The 19488-nt window shown below is 49.1% G+C and overlaps 1 protein-coding gene across 1 annotated transcript in view; it reads right to left on the bottom strand.

The window, feature by feature from the left end:
* Positions 1 to 18548, bottom strand: part of ARID3C (AT-rich interaction domain 3C) — a 304039-nt gene extending 285491 nt beyond the window's left edge. Inside the window, exons 1-2 of the mRNA XM_088461605.1 lie at positions 18375 to 18548; positions 2695 to 3366 (exon numbers count right to left, since the gene is read on the bottom strand). Of these exons, the coding sequence (XP_088317731.1) occupies positions 2695 to 3366; positions 18375 to 18413 (711 nt within the window). The 5' untranslated portion in view covers positions 18414 to 18548. The remainder of the gene's footprint in view (positions 1 to 2694; positions 3367 to 18374) is intronic.
* Positions 18549 to 19488: the final 940 nt, after the last annotated feature.

The following is a 19488-nucleotide window of genomic DNA, read 5'->3' on the forward strand; positions in this document are numbered from 1 at the left end:
GTAGCTACTGTATCCTCCAGTTACATCCCTCGTTACATTGGTACAGCATTTATATCTTTCAGTTCTGTCCCCCTTTCTTGTAATTCATGTTTAAGTATGTCCCCCCATCCCCCCAACATTTTATACATCATAACAAGAAATAACTAAAAACCTGACCACGCACCTGGGCATCCAGCCTAAACACCTGACCACACACCTGGGCATCCAGCCTAAACACCTGACCACACACCTGGGCATCCAGCCTAAACACCTGACCACACGCCTAGGCATCCAGCCTAAACACCTGACCACACACCTAGGCATCCAGCCTAAACACCTGACCACGCACCTGGGCATCCAGCCTAAACACCTGACCACGCACCTGGGCAACCAGCCTAAACACCTGACCACACACCTAGGCATCCAGCCTAAACACCTGACCACGCACCTGGGCATCCAGCCTAAACACCTGACCACGCACCTGGGCATCCAGCCTAAACACCTGACCACGCACCTGGGCATCCAGCCTAAACACCTGACCACGCACCTGGACATCCAGCCTAAACACCTGACCACGCACCTGGGCAACCAGCCTAAACACCTGACCACACACCTAGGCATCCAGCCTAAACACCTGACCACACACCTAGGCATCCAGCCTAAACACCTGACCACACACCTAGGCATCCAGCCTAAACACCTGACCACGCACCTGGGCATCCAGCCTAAACACCTGACCACACACCTAGGCATCCAGCCTAAACACCTGACCACGCACCTGGGCATCCAGCCTAAACACCTGACCACACACATAGGCATCCAGCCTAAACACCTGACCACGCACCTGGGCATCCAGCCTAAACACCTGACCACGCACCTGGGCATCCAGCCTAAACACCTGACCACGCACCTGGGCAACCAGCCTAAACACCTGACCACGCACCTGGGCATCCAGCATAAACACCTGACCACACACCTAGGCATCCAGCCTAAACACCTGACCACACACCTGGGCATCCAGCCTAAACACCTGACCACACACCTAGGCATCCAGCCTAAACACCTGACCACACACCTAGGCATCCAGCCTAAACACCTGACCACACACCTAGGCATCCAGCCTAAACACCTGACCACACACCTAGGCATCCAGCCTAAACACCTGACCACGCACCTGGGCATCCAGCCTAAACACCTGACCATGCACCTGGGCAACCAGCCTAAACACCTGACCACACACCTGGGCAACCAGCCTAAACACCTGACCACGTACCTGGGCAACCAGAATAAACACCTGACCAAGCACCTGGGCGTCCAGACTAAACACCTGACTACACACCTAGGCATCCAGCCTAAACACCTGACCACACACCTAGGCATCCAGCCTAAACACCTGACCACACACCTGGGCATCCAGCCTAAACACCTGACCACACACCTGGGCATCCAGCCTAAACACCTGACCACACACCTAGGCATCCAGCCTAAACACCTGACCACGCACCTGGGCAACCAGCCTAAACACCTGACCACGTACCTGGGCAACCAGCATAAACACCTGACCAAGCACCTAGGCGTCCAGACTAAACACCTGACTACACACCTAGGCAACCAACCATAAACACCTGACCACGCACCTGGGCATCCAGCCTAAATACCTGACCACACACCTGTGCAACCAGCCTAAACACCTGACCACACACCTGGGCATCCAGCCTAAACACCTGACCAAGCACCTGGGCGTCCAGACTAAACACCTGACTACACACCTAGGCATCCAGCCTAAACACCTGACCACACACCTAGGCATCCAGCCTAAACACCTGACCACACACCTGGGCATCCAGCCTAAACACCTGACCACACACCTGGGCATCCAGCCTAAACACCTGACCACTCACCTAGGCATCGAGCGTAAACATATGACCACGCACCTGGGCAACCAGCCTAAACACCTGACCACACACCTATGCATCCAGCCTAAACACTCAACCACGCACTTGTATGTCCAGCCTAAACACCTGACCACACACCTGGGTATCCAGCCTAAACACCTGACCACACACCTAGGCATCCAGCCTAAACACCTGACCACACACCTGGACATCCAGCCTAAATACCTGACCATGTACCTGGGTAACCAGCCTAAATACCTGGCCACGTACCTGGGTAACCAGACTAAACACCTGGAGTACGCACTTGGGTAACCAGCCTAAACACAATATCCATAAGAGAACATTCTGGGCGGACATTCTGCGGGAGATGTATCAAACCTTCCATAGAGGACATTTTGGGATTTTATTTGTAGTAACCAATAAGATTTTAGCTGCCATTTATCAAGTGCATACTATAAAACAATAGCCATAATATGATTGGTTGTTATGGGTAACTATTCCATTTGTTTGAAACATGTCCCCCTAATTAGAATGAACAGAAAGCACCAATATTTACAAAGCAAATGCTAAAAACTGGACTCTGTAACTCCAACTACGTGACCCAGAAACGGACAGGTCTCCTGTATGCATCAATGGTCGGCCCACAGCAGGACGGCAGGATAACATTACTACTCTTAGTAGACCTGGAAGCCTCTGTGCTACATGTTGTGGTGACATAAATGTAGCTCAGTGATTCTTTCTCCAAACTGACTTCCCCCCACCATAATGTCATATGGAACAGGACGAAGCATTGCGTCTGGTATAAACATAAGGCGCTCACCTGCTTAAACTGCTCTTCATAGGTCCACTCATGGTGCCCTGACTGTCCATTTGGAGATAGCGTATGTGACTGGGAACTGGTGTTGGGTAACTGGGGTTGTCCGATCCTCGGCACTCCTTTGCTAGGTGAATCAGGGTGTTGCAAGTTCGAGGACATCTCCAAATCGTCTTCATCTTCCTCCACTCCATCCTCATCGTCCATGTCTTCATCCTCAAAGTCTGTTTCCTCCCCCTCGCTCTTGTGCCTTGGTTCTTCGGCCTCTGCTTTGCGGAGCGGCGTGCCTGTGAATATCAGGGCGGGCCGGCTCGGGGGCAGCGTCGAGTTTGTTGTGGTAGCATTGGCGGTGTTTGAGTTTACTGGGGAAGTCACCGCTGCAGCTGCCCTCACGGCTGCCTGGTAATGACGGATGGCAAGCGCCTGCTGCTGAATCCGTGATTCTACCAAACATCGCAGATCTCTGTCCTTTTCCTGCCTCAACTTTTCTTCCAAAGCCAGACGAGCGGCCTGCTGGCGTTGTAAGTTCTCCATCACGGCCTCCAGCCTCATACCGCCACCTGCAGAAACAGTCTGAATGGACTGGGAGGGACGGGACACGGGGAAAGGAGAGTTGTGGTGAGTGGACGTGGACACGAGGAGAGAGGGAAGGGAGGCGGAAGTGGAGAATGCCGCTTGCTGGAAATGGTGCAGAAAATAAGGCGTCAGATAGAAAGAAAAAGAAGGCGAGATAAGGGGGGTGGTGATTAATAAAGCAACGAGGCAGACAGCAAATAGCATGGCGTTGGGGAGCAGATTGAGGGACAGGAACAATAGACAAAGAATCGGCAGAAGGATTGGCAAATTATTAAGGGAATAGACGGATGGTGGCAAACAAGCAAGAAAAATGGATTCAGGCAGAAAAGAAAATGTCGTAGGAAGCCACCAGCAGCAACAGGAATGGTAGAAACGTTCACCAGACAGTGGCAGAGTAATGAGAAGGAAACATCACAAGGCATAAAGCACAAAAAAGGCAGCGAGCAGGCAGCAGAAGTGATTACACATCACAAAAATAGAGAAACAAAAATATAGATAATAACATAAAAAAAAGGAGGAAATATGCGAGAAAAGGGGAAGTAGTGCGAGAGAAATATAGGAAGAACGAGAAGTGGGGTGAGATGGGTGGTAGTAGGAGAGGAGAAAGACACCGGGAGGGTGGGGGAGAAGGGTGGTTGGAGGAGAGGGGAAAGACACCGGGAGGGTGGGGGAGAAGGGAGGTAGAAGGAGAGGAGAAAGACACCGGGAGGATGGGAGAGAAGGGTGGTAGGAGGAGAGGGAAAATACACGGGAGGGTGGGGGAGAAGGGTGTTAGGAGGAGAGGGAAAGACACCGGGAGGGTGGGGAAGAAGGGTGGTAGGAGGAGAGGGAAAGACACCGGGAGGGTGGGAGAGAAGGGTGGTAGGAGGAGAGGGAAAGACACCGGGAGGGTGGGCGAGAAGGGTAGTAGGAGGAGAGGGAAAGACACCGGGTGGGTAGGAGAGAAGGGTGGTAGGAGGAGAGGAGAAAGACACCGGGAGGGTGGGCAAGAAGGGTGGTAGGAGGAGAGGGAAAGACACCGGGAGGGTGGGAGAGAAGGGTGGTAGGAGGAGAGGGGAAAGACACCGGGAGGGTGGGAGAGAAAGTTAATTTGTTACTATATTCAACATAAACAAATATTACAATCAGTGCAGCAAATGTTCATCCCATAATGATGATAAGAATTCATTTGTATAGCACTTTTCTCCAATAGGACTAAAGGCGCTTCACATTTGAGGGTAACAGTACGTAATAGAGTGAGATCATGCAGTACCGTTAAAGTGGTAAAAAAGAGCAAGACAACAAACCAAAACCCAGTTATCATCAGTTCCATGCACCACTCATCCAATGCGCAGCCAGTCAGGCAGCCATCATTGGGGCAACTATGCGGTACGAGCAGCTGGATGAGCAATGCCAGGAAAGTGATGAACAGAAATCAGAGACCTAGATCACATGAAATACACAGAGCAGCAGTTATACATGTAAGACACACAAATAGGACAAACCACGTACAAGATGCCCAGTGACTCCACAGTTCCATGGATTGTTTAGCCCACTCATGGAGTTACCAAGGGAGGCAGCCATCTTGGGCGCATTACATAGGTTACATTGGGTGGGCTAAACAATACCTAGAGATGTGGTAGGTAATAGGAGGACTGGAGTAAGAATAGTGAGGTATGAAACAATAAAATTAAAAAGTTACCCTAGGGAATAACGCATCCAGATTGTTCATCATACCCACAAGCGTATCATGCCAGGTAGCCATCTTGGGTGTGCTACAAAGATAACAGTGGGCAGGGCTGGCAATTTGTGGAAGTGTGGTGGGCAGTGGGGTGCTGAAGAACAGAACATCAGAGACATATGAAACATAAGGAAGCCGCCATAGTAGAGGTCTTAGGCCTAGGTGCAGTCAGGGCCAGCATGGAGCAGAGGCCAAGCGGTGTATGGGGCAGTGTGGTGCAGAGGGGTGCATGGGACAGTGTGGTGCGGAGGAGTGTATGGGACAGTGTGGTGAGGAGCGGTGTATGGGACAGTGTGGTGCGGAGGGGTGTATGGGACAGTGTGGTGAGGAGCGGTGTATGGGACAGTGTGGTGAGGAGGGGTATATTGGACAGTGTGGTGTGGAGGGGTATATGGCACAGTGTGGTGAGGAGGGGTGTATGGGACAGTGTGGTGTGGAGGGGTATATTGGACAGTGTGGTGCGGAGGGGTATATGGGACAGTGTGGTGAGGAGGGGTGTATGGGACAGTGTGGTGCGGAGGAGAGTATGGGACAGTGTGGTGCGGAGGAGTGTATGGGACAGTGTGGTGAGGAGGGGTGTATGAGACAGTGTGGTGCGGAGAGGTGTATGGGACAGTGTGGTGCGGAGTGATGTATGGGACAGTGTGGTGAGGAGGGGTGTATGGGATAGTGTGGTGCGGAGGGGTGTATGGGACAGTGTGGTGCGGAGGGGTGTATGGGACAGTGTGGTGCGGAGGAGTGTATGGGACAGTGTGGTGCGGAGGGGTGTATGGGGCAGTGTGGTGCGGAGGGGTGTATAGGACAGTGTGGTGAGGAGCGGTGTATGAGACAGTGTGGTGCGGAGGGGTGTGTGGGACAGTGTGGTGCGGAGGGGTGTATGGGACAGTGTGGTGCGGAGGGGTGTATGGGACAGTGTGGTGCGGAGGGGTGTATGGGACAGTGTGGTGCGGAGGGGTGTGTGGGACAGTGTGGTGCGGAGGGGTGTGTGGGACAGTGTGGTGCGGAGGGGTGTGTGGGACAGTGTGGTGCGGAGGGGTGTGTAGGCCAGTGTGGTGCGGAGGGGTGTATGGGACAGTGTGGTGCGGAGGGGTGTATGGGACAGTGTGGTGCGGAGGGGTGTATGGGACAGTGTGGTGCGGAGGGGTGTGTGGGACAGTGTGGTGCGGAGGGGTATATTGGACAGTGTGGTGCGGAGGGGTATATGGGACAGTGTGGTGAGGAGCGGAGTATGGGACTGTCTGGTGCGGAGGGGTGTATGGGACAGTGTGGTGCGGAGGGGTGTATAGGCCATTGTGGTGCGGAGGGGTGTATGGGACAGTGTGGTGCGGAGGGGTGTATGGGACAGTGTGGTGCGGAGGGGTGTATGGGACAGTGTGGTGCGGAGGGGTGTGTGGGACAGTGTGGTGAGGAGCGGAGTATGGGACTGTCTGGTGCGGAGGGGTGTATGGGACAGTGTGGTGCGGAGGGGTGTATAGGCCAGTGTGGTGCGGAGGGGTGTATGGGACAGTGTGGTGCGGAGGGGTGTATGGGACAGTGTGGTGCGGAGGGGTGTATGGGACAGTGTGGTGCGGAGGGGTGTGTGGGACAGTGTGGTGCGGAGGGGTATATTGGACAGTGTGGCGAGGAGGGGTATATGGGACAGTGTGGCGCGGAGGGGTGTATGGGACAGTGTGGTGAGGAGCGGAGTATGGGACTGTCTGGTGCGGAGGGGTGTATGGGACAGTGTGGTGCGGAGGGGTGTATGGGACAGTGTGGAGCGGAGGGGTGTATGGGGCAGTGTGGTGCGGAGGGGTATATTGGACAGTGTGGTGCGGAGGGGTATATGGGACAGTGTGGTGCGGAGAGGTGTATGGGTCAGTGTGGTGCGGAGGGGTATATTGGACAGTGTGGTGCGGAGGGGTATATGGGACAGTGTGGTGCGGAGGAGTGTATGGGACAGTGTGGTGCGGAGGGGAGTATGGGACAGTGGGGTGCGGAGGGGTGTGTGGGACAGTGTGGTGAGGAGGGGTGTATGGGACAGTCTGGTGCGGAGGGGTGTATGGGACAGTGTGGTGCGGAGGGGTGTATGGGACAGTGTGGTGAGGAGGGGTGTATGGGACAGTGTGGTGCGGAGGGGTGTATGGGACAGTGTGGTGAGGAGCGGTGTATGGGACAGTCTGGTGCGGAGGGGTGTATGGGACAGTGTGGTGAGGAGCGGTGTATGGGACTGTCTGGTGCGGAGGGGTGTATGGGACAGTGTGGTGCGGAGGGGTGTATAGGCCAGTGTGGTGCGGAGGGGTGTATGGGACAGTGTGGTGCGGAGGGGTGTATGGGACAGTGTGGTGCGGAGGGGTGTATGGGACAGTGTGGTGCGGAGGGGTGTGTGGGACAGTGTGGTGCGGAGGGGTATATTGGACAGTGTGGCGAGGAGGGGTATATGGGACAGTGTGGCGCGGAGGGGTGTATGGGACAGTGTGGTGAGGAGCGGAGTATGGGACTGTCTGGTGCGGAGGGGTGTATGGGACAGTGTGGTGCGGAGGGGTGTATGGGACAGTGTGGAGCGGAGGGGTGTATGGGGCAGTGTGGTGCGGAGGGGTATATTGGACAGTGTGGTGCGGAGGGGTATATGGGACAGTGTGGTGCGGAGAGGTGTATGGGTCAGTGTGGTGCGGAGGGGTATATTGGACAGTGTGGTGCGGAGGGGTATATGGGACAGTGTGGTGCGGAGGAGTGTATGGGACAGTGTGGTGCGGAGGGGAGTATGGGACAGTGGGGTGCGGAGGGGTGTGTGGGACAGTGTGGTGAGGAGGGGTGTATGGGACAGTCTGGTGCGGAGGGGTGTATGGGACAGTGTGGTGCGGAGGGGTGTATGGGACAGTGCGGTGAGGAGGGGTGTATGGGACAGTGCGGTGCGGAGGGGTGTATGGGACAGTGTGGTGCGGAGGGGTGTATGGGACAGTGTGGTGAGGAGCGGTGTATGGGACAGTCTGGTGCGGAGGAGTGTATGGGACAGTGTGGTGCGGAGGGGTGTATGGGACAGTGTGGTGCGGAGGGGTGTATGGGACTGTCTGGTGAGGAGCGGTGTATGGGACTGTCTGGTGCGGAGGGGTGTATGGGACAGTGTGGTGCGGAGGGGTGTATGGGACAGTGTGGTGCGGAGGGGTGTATGGGACAGTGTGGTGCGGAGGGGTGTATGGGACAGTGTGGTGCGGAGGGGTGTATGGGGCAGTGTGGTGCGGAGGGGTGTATGGAGTCGGGGCCTTGTAGGCCTGAGGTTGTATAGTGTGTGAATACGGCTGAATGGGGCACCTAGGGGTAAATTTATTAAAGTGAGAGTTTTTAGAAGTGAATTTTAAAAGTGATGTTGCCCATAGCAACCAATCAGATTCTAGCTATTATCTTCTAGAAGATGCTATTTAAATGTTTCATAGTTTGAATAATTTATTTTGTAGATATTTCTTATCGTGACTCGCCAGCCATAGAGGCGTACGTTTGGGAGGTCGCCCTGATGTACAAGAGCCTCCGTGGCCTGTAAAGTGGAAGGGCTGATCGTGGACGGGTAAATCTGTGGTTTTGTTTATTTTTATCATGGCAGCCGGGGCAGTGGCCCAGGTGCAGCGACACACGGGGGCTTCTCCACACATTGCTACATCCCCAGCCCGGGGGCTACTGTGGCATAATATGAACTGTGGGAACTACACATTGCCACATTTATTGGTAGGGGCTCCCAGAAACCTTAATCCGACTGTGTCCTCACCAAGTTCTAACATTTGCCGAGACTGAAGCATGGCCAAAGTTAGTAGATGCAACAGGTCAGTGATACAAAGCCAAACTACAACTGACCGGCTGAAAAAGAAAAGAGTCCAGACCGCGTCCTATATGAGGCGCTGTGCCCTACACCATCCACTAATGCCCTACACCATCCACTAATGCCCTCCACCATCCACTAATGCCCTCCACCTTCCGCTAATGCCCTACACCATCCACTAATGCCCTACACCATCCGCTAATGCCCTCCACCATCCACTAATGCCCTCCACCTTCCACTAATGCCCTACACCATCCGCTAATGCCCTCCACCTTCCGCTAATGCCCTCCACCATCCACTAATGCCCTCCACCTTCCGCTAATGCCCTACACCATCCACTAATGCCCTCCACCATCCACTAATGCCCTCCACCTTCCGCTAATGCCCTCCACCTTCCGCTAATGCCCTCCACCATCCGCTAATGCCCTCCACCATCCACTAATGCCCTCCACCATCCACTAAAGCCTTCCACCATCCGCTAATGCCCTACACATCCACTAATGCCCTCCACCATCCGCTAATGCCCTCCACCATCCGCTAATGCCCTCCACCATCCACTAATGCCCTCCAACTTCCGCTAATGCCCTCCACCACCCCACTAATGCCCTCCACCATCCACTAATGCCCTCCACCTTCCGCTAATGCCCTACACCATCCGCTAATGCCCTCCACCTTCCACTAATGCCCTCCACCATCCACTAATGCCCTCCACCATCCACTAATGCCCTCCACCTTCCACTAATGCCCTCCATCATCCGCTAATGCCCTCCACCTTCCGCTAATGCCCTCCACCTTCCGCTAATGCCCTACACCATCCGCTAATGCCCTCCACCTTCCGCTAATGCCCTCCACCATCCGCTAATGCCCTCCACCTTCAACTAATGCCCTAAACCATCCGCTAATGCCCTCCACCTTCCGCTTATGCCCTACACCATTCACTAATGCCCTCCACCTTCCACTAATGCCCTACACCATCCACTAATGCCCTAAACCATCCACTAATGCCCTCCACCTTCCACTAATGCCCTACACCATCCGCTAATGCCCTCCACCATCCGCTAATGCCCTCCACCTTCCGCTAATGCCCTCCACCTTCCACTAATGCCCTAAACCATCCGCTAATGCCCTCCACTTTCCGCTAATGCCCTCCACCATCCACTAATGCCCTCCACCATCCGCTAATGCCCTCCACCTTCCACTAATGCCCTAAACCATCCACTAATGCCCTCCACCTTCCAGTAATGCCCTAAACCATCCGCTAATGCCCTCCACCGTCCGCTAATGCCCTACACCATCCGCTAATACCCTCCACCTTCCAGTAATGCCCTAAACCATCCGCTAATGCCCTCCACCTTCCACTAATGCCCTAAACCATCCACTAATACCCTCCACCTTCCGCTAATGCCCTACACCATCCGCTAATGCCCTAAACCATCCGCTAATGCCCTCCACCTTCCGCTAATGCCCTCCACCATCCACTAATGCCCTCCACTAGTGATGGACTGTAGTAGCACAGTATGGAGGGTTGAGCTCCAATACTTCCAATTCTATGTAAGAGGCCAATAACCTCATACAGAGAATAATGGCTGCACGTAAGTCTGTAATAAGCAATAGTAGTATCTGTTTGGTGTTATTTTATTATAACACTACAAGGCCTATCTAACCCTGTGCTGTTTTGTGAGACTAAAAAACGCCATATCGGCCACTGATGAATCAGCCCCACGGTGAGGAGCAGATAACGGCTGTGTCCCGGGATGTAAGAGGACAGACTGTGTTTTTATCCCATGACTGTATGGATAGATTCCGAAAATACCTCTCATGATGTCAGGTACATTACGCCGCCGCCGCTGAGGGACCGTGCGTACAGCAGCTGCTTTGTGGCAATGGGCTATTTTGAAAAGCAATAAATGGTTGAAATACTTGATGTAAATAGCACAATGTGCTTTAGCCCATAACAACCAATCAGCAGTAAGCCAATCAGGGGACAGCGTTCACAATAAGTGTCTGAAACATGGTTTCTGTATGTGCCATGTGGCGGGCACCACTGGTGGGCAATCGCCGCACCTAACAACGCAGGAAAATGCATCTAATAACATAAACCATTCTATTCTCTGCAGGCAATCCAATTATTATTGCTCACCCGATCGCACCTTATCCCCCACCTAAACAGACGGGTAGATATTCAATTGGAGTTTTTTTCGTGCATGTTGCACCAAATAGACCCTAAAAACGGCTATACCCATTTCAGGAGGATGCGAGCAGCAGTGTGTCCACCCACGGCATTCGCGCCCGAACGCAACAACAATTCAAATTATATATATATGGGTTGGGTATGGGACGTCAGCGCTTGGGATCCTGGTAGTCAGCATCCCGACGGCGGCATCCAGACAGGGTTAGGATACTGACACCTGTCAGTCGGTATCCAAAACCTCCCCCTCTCCCTACCGCTAACCCTCCCTCCCCAGTGCCTAAACCTAACCTCCACCTCCCCGCACCCTAAACCTAACCCTCCCCCTAGTGCCCAACCCTGACCCTCCCCCTAGTGCGCAACCCTAACCTTCCCCTAGTGCCTAACCCTAACCCTCCCCCCTAGTGCCTAATCCTAACCTCCACCTCCCCGCACCCTAAACCCAACCCTAACCCTCCCCCTAGTGCCTAACCCTAACCTCCACCTCCCCGCACCCTAAACCCAACCCTAACCCTCCCCCTAGTGCCTAACTCTAACCCTCCCCCTAGTGCCCAACCCTAACCTCCACCTCCCCGCACCCAAAACCCAACCCTAACCCTCCCCCTAGTGCCCAACCCTAACCTTCCCCCTAGTGCCCAGTCCTAACCCTCCCCCTAGTGCCTAACCCTAACCTCCCCCTAGTGCCTAACCCTAGCCTTCCCCCTAACCCCGCTACTTACCTTCCGGATGCTGGACCTGGGATTCTGACAGGTGTTGGAATTCCAGCACCAGTATTCTAAACGCCGGCAACCCATGTGACAGGTGTATGACATTACTGTATGACAGATGTATGACACATTAATGCATGACAGATGTATGACACATTCATGTATGACAGATGTATGACAGGCGTATGACACATTAAGGTATGACAGGCATATGACACATTAATGTATGACAGATGTATGACACATTCATGTATGACAGATGTATGACAGGCGTATGACACATTAATGTATGACCGGTGTATGACAGGCGTATGACACATTAAGGTATGACAGGCATATGACACATTAATGTATGACAGATGTATGACACATTCATGTATGACAGATGTATGACAGGCGTATGACACATTAATGTATGACAGGTGTATGACACAGTAAGGTATGACAGATGTATGACAGATGTATGACAGGCGTATGACACAGTAATGTATGACAGATGTATGACACATTAATGTATGACAGATGTATGACACAGTGATGTATGACAGATGTATGAAACATTAATGTATGACAGGCGTATGACATTAATGTATGACAGATGTATGACAGGCGTATGACACAGTAATGTATGACAGATGTATGACACATTAATGTATGACAGGTGTATGACACATTAATGTATGACAGGTGTATGACAGGCGTATGACACATTAATGTATGACAGGTGTATGACAGGCGTATGACACATTAAGGTATGACAGGCATATGACACATTAATGTATGACAGATGTATGACACATTCATGTATGACAGATGTATGACAGGCGTATGACACATTAATGTATGACACAGTAAGGTATGACAGATGTATGACAGATGTATGACAGGCGTATGACACAGTAATGTATGACAGATGTATGACACATTAATGTATGACAGATGTATGACACAGTGATGTATGACAGATGTATGAAACATTAATGTATGACAGATGTATGACAGGCGTATGACACATTAATGTATGACACAAGGGAGCCGAGCAGTCTTGATTTTAGTGAAGCAAGTCAAGAAAAAAATGGACGTCCGAGCGCTTTCTTGTCTTATGCTGCCTAAACAACGATGGACTATATTTTATACCATGTAGGGATTGATACGTATCATCAGGTTTCACCAGAAAAATCTGATGTAAGCCCTGATTACTGATACACATGTCACCTTCATTACTGTTCCTATTTCATTTATGTGAGAAACGATTCTTTCATTTCAAACGAGTCCAATTCCCGGTAAGAGTCGGCTTTGGTAATAATGACAATAAGGGACAGACACGTAACGTGGCCGGAGATGACCTAAGTGTTTTTCTCATGGACACCTTTACGTGGCCCTTTTGCGTGTCACCTCAAAGCTAAATCTTTTCGTGTTGATGTCAGGAGGAAAACGACTAATGTCATCTACAAGGCGATCTTCTAAGACCTCGGATATAAAAGACAATCGCCGCACATTCAATATCGCTCCTGTGCGAAGCCGTGTGGGCCCCTAGTATTAATATAAATGTATTACAGGAATGCTCCTGTTACTCCTCTATCAAGTACAAATTAATGCAACTGTATTACAGGAATTCTCCTATTTATTCTACAGTATCTGCAATGTATTTTAATATAAGTATTAAAGGGATACTACTGTTACTCCTCAATTTGATATATAGCAACATAACTGTATTACAAGTATACTAACATCCCTCATGAAACTAGTATATTTAATATAAATGTATTACAGGAATATTCCTATAACCCTCCTATCTAATATATATATATATATATATATATATATATATATATATATTAATAATATATATATATATATATATAATATATATATAAATATATATATATGGATAGAGCGCCTCTTCCCGCTATAGCGCTGCTGGCTGTCATTTATCACAATGAGAATCTGCTCATCGATTGGAAAATTAGGATGTAAAATGAAACGGCCTCTGCTGATATAATTATTATCCTGATTTATGGGGAGGAAACGTCTCATTTTCTGAACAATGTAATCAACAAATTGAATGATCAGATGAAGGGGGGGAGGAGTCGGCTCTCATTATCTGCCGGAGGGAACTGTCAGCTCTTCTGCCCGCCTCGCTGATCACCCAGCTGCTCACTGCAATCGCTCCCTGCAACACGTTACTTTATTATAATTTAATTTATACAAAAAAGACTATTGTTAATGCTGATTTTTTTTTTATTATTATTATTATTATTGAAATATCATTTAAACCCTTTCTCTTCCACTATATTATAATGACTTTTTTATGTACCTTATGAAATATAGTAAACATAGTATATATATATATATATATATATATATATATGTACACAGACAGATAAATAGATTATATATGTACAGTATATATATACACATATGTACACATACATATATACCAATCAATGACAGTTGGACCAGTAACGCCAGCTGACACTCTTCCTCCATATTGTACAGATAACGCTCCTGGAAACCGGTTAAACCGCGACTAATTGCTGGCACCAGTGTCGCTCGCCCCCATTCTCCTGTAACCTTTGTTGCTGTCTCACTGGCTGTATCTCACCGAGGAGCTGCGTGAAACATGGATATCCGGAGGCAGAGTGCAAGCTCCTCAGACAAGCACAGGCGGCGTGTTCACCTTTGTACGGATGAGACGGTTTTATAATGAAAGCCAGCGTGTGCGGCTCAGAATTGGGTTAGTTAAGGCGCAGAGTTGCTGCATTAGAAGATGTGTGGGAATAAATAATGTCCCCTCTGTACTGTAGGTGTAGAACCTGTGGGTGTGTGCGTGCTCCTATCACTACTAATAAGAACGGGACAGACGTCGGACTCATAATGTAGATTATTATTAGGAGGATCTGTACGGTGACCACAGAGCAGCAGCCACACCGGATATTTATGGCACCAAATCTCTACATCTAGTACCCAAACCCCAAGTGCTAATAGGAGAATCCGTCATCTGTGTGTGTCTATGGACTAGGTGCTCCACTGCCTGCAACACGGGCAATAATCACATTTATCCTACATACTGTATACATCGCCCGCAGAGGATATACCTATCCTCTGCGCTGGGGAAATTACCCGGACCCGGGACCGACTCCCAGATGTACGTAGCAGCATTGCCAGCGTTATCTGTACATCACGTGTTATTCTAGCATCCTGCAGTATAACAGCACCACAAAGCACAGACTACCACCACCAGCTCTGTATACAGGGAAATACAAGCTATGACATGCAAACCCAGGGTGATGCGCTGCAGCAGCTGGCGCTATATAAATAAATATAAATAATATATATATATATATACATACATACACACACACACATATATATGTGATTTTTCTCCAGAAGATTTAGGGAATAGGCTTTAGAGTGCAAGCTCTATGGATGGGGGATGGCTGTTTTGAGGGCCTTATAAGAAGCTCTATGGGGGGCATTGGGGCTGTTATAAGAAGGTCTTGGGGTGGGTGGGGGGGTTTGCGGCCCTTATTAGAAGCTCTGTGGGAGGCATTGGGGACGTTATAAGAAGATCTTGAGGGTGGGTGGGAGGTTGAGGCCCTTATAGGAAGATCTATGGGGGGTTTGCGGCCCCTATAAGAAGCTCTATGGGGGGCATTGGGCTGTTATAAGAAGGTCTTGGGGTGGGTGGGGGGTTTGCGGCCCTTATTAGAAGGTCTATGGGAGGCATTGGGGACGTTATAAGAAGATCTTGGGGGTGGGTGGGAGTTTGAGGCCCTTATATATAAGAAGCTCTATGGGGGGCATTGGGGCTGTTATAAGAAGGTCTTGGGGTGGGTGGGGGGTTTGCGGCCCTTATTAGAAGCTCTATGGGAGGCATTGGGGACGTTATAAAAGATCTTGGGGGTGGGTGGGAGGTTGAAGCCCTTATAAGAAGATCTATGGGGGGTTTGCGGCCCTTATTAGAAGCTCTATGGGAGGCATTGGGGACGTTATAAAAGATCTTGGGGGTGGGTGGGAGGTTGAAGCCCTTATAAGAAGATCTATGGGGGGGTTTGCGGCCCTTATTAGAAGCTCTATGGGGGAGGTCTGACACACTAGTAAGGAAATTTAGGCTGCAGTGATCAGCAAATAAGACGCCCAGCACCAGGATCCTGACTGGGAACTGACAGTGAGTAGACTGAGGTGTGTTCTAATGTAACATACAGACGAGTGATCTAACGGATACAGACATGGAATATAAACACAGAAACTCAATGTAATGAGCAAGATCCATTATATACAGTACATATAGACCTAGGAAGAAAGACTGCACATCATACATTTATCAATTCCGGGGGCGTAATACACATCAATAACAAACTAATGGTGAAGAGTCCAAAAAACTAGACATTCCAGGGAGAGTTCTCCTATGACTCCTCAGGAACAGAGGGCTCAGCAGTGTACCGTATATAAGTATACATAAATACAGATAGATGCAGAGATTATATATTATATATATATATATATATATATATATATATATATATATATATATATATATATATATATGAGAAAAATATATATATGATTTTTTCTTTTCAAGGGACAGAGACAGCAATTATTTTTTTATTTGTTATATATTATTATATTAATTATGTACGATCGATAATTTCCGTAACATGATAAATCCCATTTAATGAATTAGTGTAATTGTAGGGAGACATGTAACAATAGAGAGAGCACAGTAACTACAGTTCCACATCGGGACTAATCCTGAAGCCGTTTATCAGACACAGATTCCAGACTCAGCCAAACTTCCCAACACAGTGGCCGCTGCAGCAAGGGGCAAGATATGCCTGTCATATAATATATAAATATACTTCCTTTCCAGCATCTACTGTGTCTGCAGGAACAGGGAATTTATTTTTTTTCAAAAATGAACTTTTAAATGACTTTATTCATATATCAGCTTTTGGCGGTAGATGAACTAGGCGTTCGGATATGTAAGTACAATTAGAAAGTGAAAAAACTGCGCTAAACTTCTCGTACGCATTACTTAAGCCCACGGATAGCCAAACCGCAATCTTCCAGCTGCGGAATCAGGAGAACTCCCCCTTGGACACAGATAAATCAATGCAACCGCTTCCCTGGGCATACTGACTCACTATTTATACTGAAATATCTGATGTGAAGGAACAAAATCAAAATCATTAAAACTATTGAGCAAAATGAAATAGTTGATGAAAGATAATAATCGGGAGCGCCAGACTGGCCAGTGAGCGGCAGCGCAGGGACCGGGCTTGTTGTTACGGATCCGCAGGACCCAGACTACATATTAGGGGGAGGGGGGGTCATCTTCTGGACCCTTGGCACAGATTTTATGCAGCAAATGCACTTTCCTTCCTTACTGCTGGTCACAGCCCAGATATATTATTTCTATGTATAGATTGCTTGTCATATGACTATGGAATTATAATGAGTTAGCTGTTTAATAACTGGTGGAACTAAGGCATTTTCGAAAAAAAGGGACTTGCCGGAAATTAGATATTTTCGGCTGTGACCCTCAGGTTAAACACTGTACTGGGGAAGAAGTCGGACAACCAGAGATCTATATATACTCATCAGAATACATTATACAACTTTTCCATGACTCGGTATACGGCACAGGCTACTGGCAGACAGTGATAGCAAAACGGCGATAGATAGATAGATAGATAGATAGATAGATAGATAGATAGATAGATAGATAGATAGATAGATAGATAGATAGATTATTGTCATATGTCCACAGGGAGAGCAGGAGGGTGATAAATACACTAGTTTTCCTCTACTGTTTACATGGAAAGTGTCTGCCGGGTTCTATGTAAATGTAACGACGCTGCCATTGTGTGTGAGAGTGTGTGTATATATATATATATACACACACACACACACACACACACATATATATATAGCTGTACAGTGCTGATGAATAGGTCTTAGGACCTTGAAACGTCGACATGTTTCTGTACTAATGTCTATTATATTTCAATAACATTTTTTCACTATTTCTCGTGGGAGTGCCGCCTCTTGTTTCTGAATTTGTGGGGTTACAACACCGCACTTAGGATGAATAGCCTGTGTATTTTACTTTGGAGGGCACCCCTGAATTTTTTATTCCATATCTGGAGCTCCAAATCATTGTGAAAAAATAAAATAAAATAAAAAAATAAATTATTTATATATATATATATATATATATATATATATATATATATAGTGTGTGCATATATATATATATATATATATATATATATATATATATATATAGTGTGTGCATATATATCTAAATATATATATATATATATATATATATATATATAGTGTGTGCATATATATATATATATATATATATATATAGTGTGTGCATATATATCTAAATATATATATATATATATATATATATATATATATATATAGTGTGTGCATATATATCTATATATCTATATATATATATATGGTAGAGCTTAATAGTGATAGATGATAGGCTATGTATAAAAGTTAGCACAGACAGGGAAGCAGGCAGTGGGAGTAACACACCCAGCGATACATTGTACAAGGGGGTCAGTGGAACTCTGGCAGAGTTCAGAGGTTAGACAGAGAAGGGGGCACCAGACTATAGGAGGTGGTGCCCCTGTCAGTATGGTGCCCCCTGTAGCATGCAGAGCCCCCCAGCAGGGCACTTACCAGAGCAGATTTGCTGGCCAGGCTTGTGTTCTCTACCATGCTGGCTGTGAGCTGTCCGTCTGTGCTGCTGAGTGCAGACCCTGCTAAATAATTCACCTAATTCTCCGGCTGCTGCTGCTGCTGTCGCCCCCTCCCCGGCTCCTGCTCTCAGGCTCTGGATAGATTTTTTTTTTTCAACCCCTATTTTCTCTTTTTTTTTTTTTGCAACAAGTGTTAAGCACAGAGTGACCCAGAGAGTGAGAGATCAGCCCTCCGTGCTCCCATTTGCTGGCAGCATGTCAAGGGAGTGATAAATAGGGAGGGCAGGGTTTAGTGACAGCACAGGGAAAGTGCTTTAACATTTCATTTCCCCACCAGGGACATAGCGGTAATGCAGCTCCTCTCCCTCACTGCTGACCTGCCTGCATGGTAACCCCTGTATAGCTGCTTCTCCTCTCCCTCACTGCTGACCTGCCTGCATGGTAACCCCTGTATAGCTGCTTCTCCTCTCACTCACTGCTGACCTGCCTGCATGGTAACCCCTGTATAGCTGCTTCTCCTCTCACTCACTGCTGACCTGCCTGCATGGTAACCCCTGTATGGCCGCTTCTCCTCTCCCTCACTGGTGACCTGCCTGCATGGTAACCCCTGTATAGCTGCTTCTCCTCTCCCTCACTGCTGACCTGCCTGCATGGTAACCCCTGTATGGCCGCTTCTCCTCTCCCTCACTGCTGACCTGCCTGCATGGTAACCCCTGTATGGCCGCTTCTCCTCTCCCTCACTGGTGACCTGCCTGCATGGTAACCCCTGTATGGCCGCTTCTCCTCTCCCTCACTGCTGACCTGCCTGCATGGTAACCCCTGTATAGCTGCTTCTCCTCTCCCTCACTGCTGACCTGCCTGCATGGTAACCCCTGTATGGCTGCTTCTCCTCTCCCTCACTGCTGACCTGCCTGCATGGTAACCCCTGTATGGCCGCTTCTCCTCTCCCTCACTGCTGACCTGCCTGCATGGTAACCCCTGTATGGCCGCTTCTCCTCTCCCTCACTGGTGACCTGCCTGCATGGTAACCCCTGTATGGCCGCTTCTCCTCTCCCTCACTGGTGACCTGCCTGCATGGTAACCCCTGTATGGCC

This window comes from Taudactylus pleione, unplaced genomic scaffold (genome assembly GCF_031769625.1).
Source record: "Taudactylus pleione unplaced genomic scaffold, aTauple2 ptg001078l, whole genome shotgun sequence".
In the NCBI taxonomy this organism is placed as follows: Eukaryota; Metazoa; Chordata; class Amphibia; order Anura; family Myobatrachidae; genus Taudactylus; species Taudactylus pleione.